Source organism: Rhodotorula paludigena (genome assembly GCF_050403205.1).
Source record: "Rhodotorula paludigena JCM10292 DNA, Rt_paludigena_JCM10292v1_ctg25, whole genome shotgun sequence".
Classification (NCBI taxonomy): domain Eukaryota; kingdom Fungi; phylum Basidiomycota; class Microbotryomycetes; order Sporidiobolales; family Sporidiobolaceae; genus Rhodotorula; species Rhodotorula paludigena.
Window position 1 is genome coordinate 1 of NW_027481433.1, and position 12,199 is coordinate 12,199.

The window sequence follows — 12,199 nt, forward strand, 5'->3', positions numbered from 1 at the left end:
TTTGCGCTCCTGTGAAAAGGGTCTGCAGATAAGCCAGACAAGCCAACAGGATATGTATAGTTACTAGACGCAGCATTTGCTATGTCACTCCTCGATGGTCTAGTGGTTATGATTCGGCTCTCTCACAGCCGCGAGCGGGGTTCGATTCCCCGTCGGGGAAGAATGATCTTTTGCTTTTGCTCCCCCAAGCGGACTCCCTCACCTTCTTTCTGCTCGGTCTTCCATTGCGCCAGCGCATGTCCGGTCCCTTCCTGCTGAGCAAGCACCACCCCAGGACATGCTCCCGAGCGCGGCGGCGGAAAACAAGGACAGACACAAAAACCGCTTGGTGTGCATTTTCAGACCTAGCCGGAGCAGAAATGCCTGCAGGCACTCCGCTGTCCCGGAATTCTCGCTCACAGCAGAGAGCTCCCTGCCTCTTAGACATTGTAAGTCGACGCCGAGACGTTGCCACCGCTGCAGGAGAGCCGACAGTCGGTCAGTGCACCGCCCATGTCCGCACAGACCAGCGCAACACGCACCGGCCAGTCCAGTTGACCTGAGAAGCGCAGTCCACACAAGGAGTCAGCATCAGAATTGCGCGTAAAGGGAAATTTTGGGGCCAAAGGGAGGGAGAGGGCGGTTTCCTCGGGTCAAGCGCAGACCGGAGGGCCGCCGGCTCCTACCCAAACCTTGCTGCATGCAGTAGAGACTCACGTGGATGTCCTCGCCGTCCTTGTCTGCAAGCGGAGCAAGAGACTCGTGTCAGCTGGTTCCGGGGGAGGTGACGAGGGCCGCTCGGTCGGCCAAGCTTGTACGCACACTTCTCGTTGGCGAACTGAGGGAGGATACGGAAGGTATGAGCACCAAAAAGATCACGCTGCGCCTGCAGAAGCGAAGCGGGAAGGCGCTCGGTGCGGTAGCCGTCGAAGAAGGAGAGGGCGGTCGAGAAGGCCGGCGTCGGGATTCCCCAAAGCGCGCCCTGCGCGACAATGCGGCGCCAGCCGGGCTGAGCCTTGTGGACTGCGCAGCGGGCACACAGAGGTCAGCGAAGCACTGCGCGCAAGAGATGCGGGAGTCCACGCACTGGCCTTGTTGAAGAAGTCGTCGAACAGGAGGTTCTCGAGGTCGGGCTTCTTCTGGTACGCGGCCGTGATGTCGCCAAGGAAGACGGAACGGATGATGCAGCCACCACGCCACATGAGCGCGATGCCGGCGTTGTTGAGGTTCCAGCCGTACTCCTTCGCGGCCTCACGCATCAGCATGAAGCCCTGGGCGTACGAGACGATCTTCGAGGCGTAGAGCGCCTGCTCGAGGTCGTCGATGAACTGCTTCTTGTCGCCAGTGAACGGCTCAATCTGCGGGCCGCCGATGATCTTCGAGGCACGAACACGCTCGTCCTTGATCGACGAGAGGCAGCGGGCGAAGACAGCCTCGCCGATGAGCGTGACGGGCATGCCGAGGTCGAGGGCGTTGGTCGCGGTCCACTTGCCGGTACCCTTCTGCGACGCAGCGTCCTTGATCTTGGTGACGAGCGGAACGCCGTCGTCGTCGTTGAACTTGAGGATCTCGGTCGTGATCTCGATCAAGAACGAGTCGAGGACACCCTTGTTCCAGGTCTCGAAGACTGTTGCATGATAAAGAACGTCAATAAGAACGTCAGTCCTGCGACGCGAAAGCCGCAGATGGATATGTCGCCCGTACCCTGCGCGATCTCCTTCTCCTCCATACCGAAACCGCGCTTGAGGATGTCGTACGCCTCGGTGATGAGCTGCATGTCGCCGTACTGTGTAGTGGCGGAGGAAGAGACGAAGTGAGCTTGTCGCTCCGCCCGCTGCGGCCGTAACACTTCACAAGCGCACCTCGATGCCGTTGTGGACCATCTTGACGTAGTGTCCAGCGCCCTCCTCGCCGACCCAGTCGCAGCACGGCTGGCCATCGGTCTGCGCGGCAGTCTTCTGGAAGATCTCCTTGATGTGCGGCCAGGCCTCCGAAGAACCACCCGGCATGAGAGAAGGACCGTGGCGAGCGCCCTCCTCACCACCCGAGACACCCGAGCCAACGAAGAGAAGCCCCTTCGCCTCGAGCTCCTTAGTGCGGCGGTTCGAGTCGGGGAAGTGCGAGTTGCCGCCGTCAATGACGATGTCGCCCTTCTCGAGGTACGGCTCGAGCTGCTTGATGAAGTCGTCGACGGCCGAGCCGGCCTTAACGAGGAGGATAATCTTGCGGGGGCGCTTGAGCTTCTTGCAGAACTCCTCGATCGAGTGGGCACCGACGATGGACTTGCCTGGGAGAGCGGAATAATCGGATGAGCCCCAGCTTCACAGATCAAGCACGGAGTGCACGCACCCTTGGCCTCGTTGTCGAGGAAGTGGTCGACCTTGGAAACCGTGCGGTTGTAGGCGCAGACCGTGAAACCCTAGTCACGGAGCGGAGACCGTCAGATCGTGATGCGCCGCGCGAACAGTTAGGCAATGTGCTGCGTACCTTGTCCGCCATGTTGAGGATAAGGTTCTGGCCCTGCAGACGGAAAACGGCACGATTGCGCAAGCAGAGGAGAAGAGAGGTGAGAGGAGTCAGAAAGATCCAACAACGCGAAAGCAGGCACGTGCAGCACGTACCATGACGGCAAGACCGATAAGGCCGATGTCGGCACTACACGCGGACGCAGACGCAGAATTAGCAAGTTGCGCAGGCGTAGGACGGGAGCGCAGTTGTTTGATGCGACTCGGCCTTCCGTGGAAGCCCGCGCCCAGACGGAAACCACCAGAAGCGGCACAGGGCCTTGTTGGGCACTCAAAAGGCTACGCGGCATCCTAGCGAATACCAGCGCCGACCTCAGCGTCACACCCGTCGAAGGGCCGACAGACTCGGGTCATTGACCAGATCTCGCCCGATGGAACGTTCTGAGCTCCAGACACCCTGAGACGAGCCCACAGAACCCATAACGGCGACGCCTGAGCCACCTGAGAGACTGGCATGCAAGTCGAGGGGGGCGCGAGCGACGCCGACCTTCGATCGTGTCGGGAAGCGACGAGTGTGACCGTTGAGACTCACACAGCGTCGGTCGACATGATTGATGAGGTAGAGAGGTGTGAAAGGTGTGCGGCGAGCCTAGCTTGAGCCGTGGTGGCACAAAAGGGAGGAGGAGAGAGGCGACGACCGAGCGAGCGAGCGAAGCCGCGCGCGCAGCCTCGGTCGGTCGGGCCGCCGCTCTCATCCGCGACTCCCACCAAGCAAAAGAGAACGAAAGAAAAACCGCTGCTAGGTTGCAATGTGCACAGCGGGTCATGCGAGTGCTAGTTCGAGTGTCCGTCGTCTACCGCATTTTCCGACTCTCGCGCCCGTTACCCCGCGCAGGCGTGCCCTCGGCGTCCACTTCCTCGTCGTCGTCCTCATCGTCGCTCCGCACGTCCTCGGCTGAAGCCCCGCGCATCATGTTCCACAACACTCGGAGGACTGCGATGAGGGGAAGGGATCAGCGAGGGACGACCATCAGGATTCAGACTCGAGACGCACTCATGGCGAGCCACAGACAGATGAGCAGCTGCAGCGATAGCAGCAGCGCAGCGAAGCACCGCTGTACGTTGCGGCTGAAGTAGTAGCCGTCCTCGGACCGCCAGTCGTACTCGAGGACCGTCTGTGGCTCGGTAATCACGCTCCAGATGATGCGCCCGAACACCACGTGCCGCGTGAAGATCCAAGAGAGGAGGAAGACGGCAAAGGTGGCGTCCGACACGCGGTGATTGCCGGTGTACTTGAAGAGCTTAGCGAGCTGACGAGTGAAAAACGGTCAGCGTTTGCGACCGACTCACGCGCGCGCGCATGGGTTTACCGGGAGGAAGATGTCAACCAGGTCCATGGTGCACAGAATCGTGTTGCCGATCCGCGTCCAATTCAGGACGTAGCTGAACATCATCAGGAGCGCCGTGATGATGTGATGCGTGAACATCTGGTAGTAATCCTTGCGCCGAGCTTCGAGGTTGATCACGATGATCTGATTGAGGTAGACTATAAATCAAGACGGTCAACAGGGGGCGCAAGGAGAGGACGCAGAAGCAGTCGCACAAGCCATCGACACGAGGTCTGTGGAAGATTCCGTCAGCCAGAGCAACGCAGTTGCAGGCAAATCCACGTACAGTACCACTTGGTCAGCGGTGGCAGCGCATCGTGCGGATAGCCCTTCCAGAAATGCAGCGTGTTGAGGCTGCGGTACGGGCTCGTCTGGTTGATGTACTGCAGAAGAAGCGACCGATGAGCTGACCATCGCCTGCGGAAAATGCCGAAATGCAGCGCACAAGACCAAGCGCCCACGAGCAGCCTGTGGGAACGAGCTGTCAATACTGATTCAGCAGCGAGTGCGATCGGGACGGACTGTAGTAGGCGAGGGACCAGCCCTGCTCCGCGAAGCGAACGAGGGCATGTCGGGAACGAATCCCGCAGAACCGGGCAACCGGTACGAAGACGTAACGCATGGCCACTTCTCGCAAGAAGCAGAACGCAATCACCCACCACGCGACGAAGAACGCATCGCTGCGCGGAAGTCGGGTTAAAGGTCAGCTCGTGATGAGGCTATGCCGACGATGTCGTGCCCACTCGCGACCCTTGTAGTAGAGCTCCTCGTCAGGCTTGCGGAACGATAGCCGCAGGAAGCGCGCGGGGAGGGAGCGGAGGTGGAGGGAAGGGTCGGGCGTGAGATGGGTCGAGAGATGAGCATCCTCCGGCGCAACGAAATCTGCGGCGAGGATGACCAGCAGGAACGCCGCAGACAGTTCTACTCGGTCATTCGCGCTTCTGGTCAGCACGCTCGTTGACTGGCGGAAAGAGCGGGAGGACACTCACCCAGCTGTCGCTCAAGCACAAAGTCCAGCGCGCCGCGCTTCCGCGGGGCCACTGATGGCTGGACAGACGACACCACCTTGCTCTCGCGTCGCGGGGCTGCCTGCTCGGCAGCTCCAGGCGCAGTCATGAGGGGCAGACGTGCGGCAGGAGGACGACTGCTTCGGAAGCTCGGAAGCGCGAGTCGCGGTGCGCGGTTCGTCTCGTCCAGCAGGCCTCTCTTCTACGTACTCTAGGACGATTGACACAACGAGATCTGTTTAGGCTCCACACGGCGCGGCTTGTTCCGGCACCGGTCGCATGCAGCACCACAGTCGGGTTCCACGCGTCGCATACGTGCGTCGTCGGACGAGACGCCGCCGGGACCAGACGCCGCTCTGAGCGCTCCCGGTGTCACTTGAGGTGTATGCGCGTGTAGACGCGGTCATCTGGTAAAGACCCGCGACTTTGGGTCGGCTCGCTTCGTCGATCTCCGACGGACGACCTCCTGGCACTCTCATGCCCGCCACATGGCTTCTATCGGCCCAGCAGCACGCTTGCCCTGCTGAGTGCTTCCTCCCAAGCTGCGTGAGTGCATCAACACCGCGGCGGCTGCGCAGCTCGCGATCTTAGCTCTGTCAGCTTCGTGCTTCGTCAATCTTGATTGCTGGCTTCTGCACGCAACACAGTGGACCCCGACGGTGAAGACACTCAGCTTAGAGCCGGGAATACTCTGGCTCACGGACCTCTCGCCGCTGCTGGAATTGCCTGCCGGCAAGCGACGACTGCCAGGCAAGTCAACCGCGTGGATCAACCACCCAAATGTCGTTTGATGGGCACAAAAACCTGGCATGCAATGCCCCTAAGCCATTCGAGCCCTGCAAGACTCCTGACCAGTCTGTCGAATGTACCGTTGTCGTCGAACGTGTCCTCCCAGCTCCTCCCAGCCTCGTCAGCCGCATCGGCGAACTGCATTCGGCTCACTGCGGCAGTGCCAGCGCGCATGCAGATTTACCGACGATCATGGTGAAAAGCTCTGTCGTAAAAGTGCTCAGACGCGGCCACGAGCGTGGGAGACGAGGAGATCGAGGGAGACAGGTGGTTTGCCGAGGCTTCCTGTCCGGACAGACTTGTGGCGGAAGGTGTGGCATGCACCGACCTGCGGTGGTGGCGAGGAGCAAAGCCGCACGAGCAGCAACGCCAACACGGCTCCCGCAACCTAACAGGCCGATCACATCTTTCGAGGCATATCTAGACATGAGGCGTCAAAGGGGCATGCTCGCCAAGTCGGGGATGCAATACAGGACAAGGACAGAAGCGCCGCCGTGAGCACTTTTTTCCTGAAGGATACCGCGTCAGGTGCGGAAACAGGATGCATTGTGCCGCGGCGCGACAACAGCCGGAACAACGGCACGGCGGGAGGTGTAGGGACTGACAACATGGGAGCACTGCGAGTGAGAGACAGACGGGGAAAGGACAGGATGAATCCGCTGCGTGCTACAAGTTTTGATCATGAGGCATAAATGGGGGTTGTCGGCCCATGTCGTGCAGATGAAAGACGCCGCCGGGCGTGCCCGTTTCCGACGGTTGATGTGACAGCATGCTCGGATCGAGGGATGTGACTGGACGGCAGAGCGACGGTGAGTTCCGATGCACGGAGCGCGCAGAGCGGGCGAAAGGAACGCACAAGCAGGGTTGACTCCCATGACGGCATCCTGCAACGCGTTCTGCACGAGCTCAGGCGCAGGTGCATACGAGAGCTGGCCGGGCGACAGCTCCTGGAATGGCTGACCTTGTTGCGCCAGGGTGACGAAGTGCTGGTGTAGCGCGGCCTGCGTCTCGAGCGCCTGCACCTGCGAGTTGTCGACCTGCATCTCGCCACCCTGAGCGGGAGCATGCGCCTGCAACTGCGCGAGGAGCTGCGGGTTCTGCAGCTGCTGCGGATCGAGCTGCGCGAAGCTCGCTTCGAGCGCACTCGCAGGCGTACCGAGCCCCGAGCTCGAGTACGAGCTGTTGGCGGATCCGCCGAGCGGAGGCGGAAGGAGCTGGGCGCCCGCATGCCCCTCGAACAACCCCGAGGAGCCGACGCTCGGCGACCGATACGCTGAGGCGCGGACGTTGGGACTGCCGACTCTGGAGCTGTCATTCGAAATGTCGGGTTTCTGCTCCTCGACAGGATCACGTATGCCGTCATCGCCGTTCTTGCTGCCGGGTTGTGAGGCTTGCGCCGATGACAGTCTCGCCAGATCTGCGAGCGAGCATGGGACTTCAGCGAGATAGTCAGGTCGGAGGCGCGGACAGTCTTTCGTACCGTCCGTTTCGTGCGGAGAAGCGACGAGGAAGGCGGTAGTCGCCTTGAGCTGCTGGACCTTGTTGCCCATCTGAAAAGTTGCCACCGCCTCTATTTCGAACGTCTGGCCGAGGGCGGACTCGGGAACCTCGCCGAACAGGACGTTCTCTTCCCATGTCAACCAGTCGGGGAGACTTGGCGACATAAAGGACGCGTCGATGGCGGAGCTTGAGCACTGCGGGTCCCACACCCGCGGCGCCCAGGTCCAGTTGAGACCGACGAAGGCGACGGGCGGAGCTACGCCCTTGATGCAGCGCGTGAACTCGCGAAAGATCCAACGCTTGTCGGGGATCTTTTTCGCCTCGACGGTCCAGATGTGGTTGCCCTTGGACTGCGCGTGGAGGAGCACCCGGTCAGGCAACGCGGTGCAAAAGAGTAAAGCGCGCGGTAGCCAACACACCTTGGCCTTCTTGCCGTCGTCGTTGAAGCGCGAAATGTACGGCTGCGCCCACAGATACTGGCGGACCTTCTTGATGGGCACCTCCTGGTCGAACATATTGGACCGCACGAGAGCTTCGGCGAAAGCGTTGGTGAAGGCCTGGATGCGGAACTTGAACGGTCGGAAGTCCTGGCTCTGGTCGAGCTTCTCCATCTTTTTCGCCATGAGCGTCTGGTGGATGGGCTCGCCCTTCGAGTCAGTCGCATCGACTGCGTACACATAGTAGACAGCGTCATCAGCACGTATCGCGGCGGACTCGCGCAGGGAGTGAAAGCGTACGATTTGAGCAGATGCTGGCGAGGAAGTCGAGAAAGATCGGGTCCATACGCGCGCGAGTGTCGTCGTCGACGCCGCTCGTCGCTGAGCCCACCTGACCTGATCGGAGGCTGGCCGGACCGCCGCCGCCCACATCGATGTCATGCTCGAAGTCGCCGCCGTCTTCCGCCTCGTCGTCCTCGTCATCTCGCTCGAAGGGCTGGAACACGGAGCTTGCCGAGCTCGCAGCACGCGAGCGATTCTCGAGCAACGCCTGGTAGCCCGACCCGGACGCAGCGCGAGATCGCGAGCCGGACGAGGTGTACCCCGACTGCGATGCCGCTCGACTGCGGGACGGGCGGACTGGGCCAGCGCCCGAGCTTGTGGCGACGGAACTTGCGAAAGTCGATGCGCCCGGGTTTGCAGGAGACACCAAGTTCGACGCGGCACTGCCTGAGATAGAAGCGGGATCGACAGAGTCGGGTAGCGGAGGCGGAATGGGTAGTTGAGGAAGCTGCTGCCCGGCGACACTGTACGTCGACAGCACGTGTACTGGCTGCAGCGCAGTCGAAGGATCATTTGAACCCGGGTCGAAGCCGGCGGGAAAGGCGGGATAAACGGCGGGCGGTTGGGAGGTTGCGTGCTGGAAGAGCGGCTGTCCAGCCGAGGCGACATTGCCTGGCGTGAGTGTCAGGAGCGGAGCCGCACCACCGCCGTTCGGAAGCTGCACGTATTGAGGCGGACTGGCGAAGACGAGTTGGGGTTGTTGTGCTGGGACCGTCGGCTGCTGACCGGCAAGAGCTGGCTGCTGCTGCGGCTGTTGCTGGGGCGGCGGCGTTTGAGCGATCTGCTGCTGCGGAGGCTGCTGCGACACCTGTCCAGCTTGCGGCGCCTGCGGTGTCGAAGGCGCAACGGGAGGATTGGGTAACGTCTGCGGCGCGCCCGCCGCGCCCTCCTGCATCTGCTGATGCAGCCGTTCCCGCGCGAGGCGCAGCTGATCCTCATGCAGCATCTGCTGGAACTGCTCCGCCTCGCGCACCGCCTGCTCGGCACGCTCCCGCTCCGTCGCGGCGAGCGCCTCAGCCTCTGCGCGGGCGCGCGCCTCGGCCTCCATCTGCTGCCGCGCCTCCTCCTCGGCGCGAGCCCGTTGGTCCGCCTCGGCACGTGCACGCTCGGCCTCAGCGTGCAGCTGCGCTTGAGCACGAGCGTGCGCTTCAGCTTGTGCTTGCGCCTGGAGCTGAGCTTGTTGAAGCTGTGCGTGCTGCTGGAGCTGCAAGGCCTGCTGTTGCGCCGCTGCAGCTTGTCGCGCAGCCGAGGCTTGCGTCGTGAGGTTGACGTCGGGAGTGGAGAGCGAGTGCAGTAGAGGGGGCGGACCGCCAAGAAATGTCGACCTCTCCCGGTCGACAGGCGTGACGGGCGTGACAGGCGATTCGAGATCCATCGTCGAGAAGGCTCGCTGCGATAGCGATGGTGAGTGAGTGGCATGTGACTGGCCGCAGCTCAGAAGAGACGTACCTTGCTGCCCACACCGGTGCCAGCGTGACGCCTCGTCTCCTTCCGATCAAGCATGATGCGCTTGAGCTCTTCGTACGCACCCTCGATGCCCTTCCAGATCTCCTCCTCGTCCTGCCCCGACTCGCTCTCGCTCGTAGACAGCGCCGCGCCCATGATCGGCAGCCGCTTCTGGAGCAGCGTGATGGCCGCGCGGACCATGTCGTTGTACGGCAGCGGCAATCCGTCGTCCATCGTCGTTGGCGGCGCCGACTGCGGCGCCGTGAGCAGGGATGGCATCATGCTCGACGCTTGCAGCGTGTCAATCGTGAGCGGGCCCGCTCCGAACGCCGGCGCGAGCCCAGGCGTCGCCGCTGCCGGCGCAGCTGCGGGCGCTGAGTTCGTCGACAAGCTCAGGAGGTCCTGGCCGCCGGTGTCGGGGGCGAGCACCATTCCGTGCACGTGCTGATGCGGGACTTGTGGCTCGCCGGTCACGAAGCGCCGCTGTTCGAGCGAGGCGGCTGTAGCGTCGGGATCGGCACTCGGGTGAGCCGAGCTCGGCATGGCGTCAAGCCCCGCTGTCGCAAGCGTATGGATGTGGGCAGGAGCAGAGTGGACGCGGTGCGGGCCGTGCGGGGTGATGGGAGGAAGGCCGAGCGCGATGCCACTACTCGCGCCAGGCGCTTCAGGCGTTGCGGAAGGGGGTTGCGGGGAGGGCGTGGCGATAGATCCGACTGGCGACGGACCGACATTGGTAGAAAGGAAGAGAGGGAGCGAGGCGGCGGAGGATTGGCTGTGAGAGGCAGAGAGGGATGGTCGCGAGGCGTGCGCGTAGGGGTGATGCCGCTGGACAGGCGCGAGTGTTGGTGCAGGGTGAGATGGAGGTGGGAGAGTGCTTTGTGCGAGCGGGTTGATAGCGTTCTGCGAGTTGCTCGGGAAGGCGAAGAAGGCGGATCCGGAGCCGTTCGACGGAGTTGAAGCGCCCGTCGAGGACGGCCCGGAATGCGGCGGTGTCGCGAAGCTCATCTCCATCTCCATCCCCATTCCACTTGCTCCGCCGGGCGCGCCGGGGCTGGCCACCATCTGCACTGGTGCCGACGGTCCGCCCATGCCCATTGCTCCTGCGAGCGCCATAGACGCGGTCCTCGTGTAGCCGGCGCCCTCGCCAGGAATCAGCGAATGCGGGTCGCCCGCTTGGCCCGCTGAGAACGACGAGCCCGTTGGTGATATCACAGAACTCGCGCCAGAAAAGGGTGAGCCCGCTTGCACGGCACCCGTGCCGAGGGCGTTCGCGAGCGCTTCAGGCGAGACCTTGACAGCGGGCGACGTCGTGGATTGCGGCGAGGTGTGGTGCTGGGGCGTGCTGGGTACGGTGGCCGGGTACCCGCTGACTTGGTGCAGCTGGAAGCCGCCGGACGGGACATCGGGAAAGGCGGGCAGAGGGTGCTGCTGCTGCTGCTGCTGCTGCTGTTGTTGCTGCTGTTGTTGCTGCTGTTGAAGCTGCGCTAGCGCGGCCGGATCGCTCGCCATAGCGGTGTCGGGCGCGAGGTGCACCGCCAGGCGTGCCTTGCGCGGAGGGAGAGGAGAGCAGCCGGTGCGATGTGCCGAGTCGACGGGCCGTGCGTCGAGCTCAAACGGTCACGGACGAATCGCCAGGTCGTGTTTGGCCTCTGCGACGAGATAGACTGCGCTCCTCGAGCTGTCGTCGGCTGCACAGAGATGCTGTCGAGACGACCAGGACGAGGTTAGCTCAGCCGGCGCAACAGCTCAGAGAGGCAGGCACACACCTGTGCTCGCTCGTAGAGGGCTTAGTGAGGTCGTCCAACAGCCAGTCCGGCCCTATGGAGCTGTGGCGGCGGCGATGGGGTCGGTCGGAGGCTCCGCGCGGGAGATGCTGATGAGGAAGAAGCGAGTCGCGGCGACGGCACGCTGAGCCCAGAGTGGAGCGCGTTGGCACTGCTGGCGAGCAGCTCGTACGACTGGCAGCAGCTGGAGACAGCCGGCGGCTGGTGGACGGGGCGAGCGGTCGCCTGTATGCGGCCGCTGCCTTGCCTTTCCCGATTCTGCCGCCGTTCGCTTTCTCTTCCGCTTTCCCTCTTCCGACGCGCGTGCGCCCCCGTGCGCTCCTGCTGGACATCAGCGGGTCCGCTGAGCCCTTCGATGGGCTCGCGGCAGGACTGTCGATGGCGCTGCACGTTCACTCTTGCCCGCCAAAGCTCGTCCGACACGGCCAGCTGCGTCTCTCGACCTCGTGCGCATGCAAGCCTGTCACCGCAAACGTGGGTCACGCAGTCCAGCCGTTCGTCTGAGCATACTCGCGCGAGTCTGCACGCCGACCGAGCTGACCGTTTCCGTCTACAGGCTTTTTTTCTTTCAGCACCCTCGCGCAAGTCCTCTTCATGCGCCTCTCGAGCGCCTCAGGTCCAGCCTATCAGTATGCTGAAGACGCAGGCGTTGCGTACGACCTGTCGATCCGTCCTGCTGGCTTCGCTTCGATGCTGTGACCGCTGTTTCTGCGCATTGTGTCTACTCGGCCAGTGCTTCGCACATTCCGCGCAGGCAGGGTCATTCGTCACCCACCCCCTACTCTCCACCTCCGCTCTCGATACCTAGACAGTCCGGCCTAGCCGCCAACTCCAGGGCAGGCCGGGATTCCGAGAAGCCAGAGTATCCGCAACGGCGCATTTAGAAGCTAGCCCTCGAGCCCTCCAGCAGGGCACCCTCTCGTCGCAAAAGACGAGGGGCGCATTGGGGACCGGCTGTCAGAAACCCCGGACAACGCTCTCCCTCAAACTCTTTTGCTGCTTCCTCACACTGCTCGCTCGTCCGGATGCATCTCCAGCAGGCTTGAACGAGGCGGTTTTGCT

At 62.8% G+C, this 12,199-nt stretch overlaps 2 protein-coding genes across 2 annotated transcripts; both read right to left on the reverse strand.

Moving 5' to 3' along the window:
• Window positions 1–419: 419 nt before the first annotated feature.
• Window positions 420–4,948, reverse strand: JCM10292_006420 (uncharacterized protein; the record flags this gene model as incomplete). Its single annotated transcript, XM_076649483.1, has 19 exons — window positions 420–456; window positions 522–538; window positions 697–719; window positions 802–1,002; window positions 1,067–1,606; window positions 1,684–1,765; window positions 1,842–2,266; window positions 2,329–2,398; window positions 2,467–2,499; window positions 2,601–2,634; window positions 3,303–3,438; window positions 3,499–3,754; window positions 3,815–3,990; window positions 4,048–4,065; window positions 4,119–4,215; window positions 4,278–4,300; window positions 4,355–4,512; window positions 4,576–4,753; window positions 4,822–4,948. 19 exons carry the CDS (start codon window positions 4,946–4,948, stop codon window positions 420–422), a joined length of 2,631 nt encoding a protein of 876 aa, XP_076504864.1.
• Window positions 4,949–6,294: 1,346 nt separating this feature from the next.
• On the reverse strand, window positions 6,295–10,862 carry JCM10292_006421 (uncharacterized protein; the record flags this gene model as incomplete). Its single annotated transcript, XM_076649484.1, has 6 exons — window positions 6,295–6,419; window positions 6,485–7,045; window positions 7,109–7,478; window positions 7,548–7,795; window positions 7,866–9,297; window positions 9,357–10,862. 6 exons carry the CDS (start codon window positions 10,860–10,862, stop codon window positions 6,295–6,297), a joined length of 4,242 nt encoding a protein of 1,413 aa, XP_076504865.1.
• Between the last annotated feature and the right edge of the window lie 1,337 nt (window positions 10,863–12,199).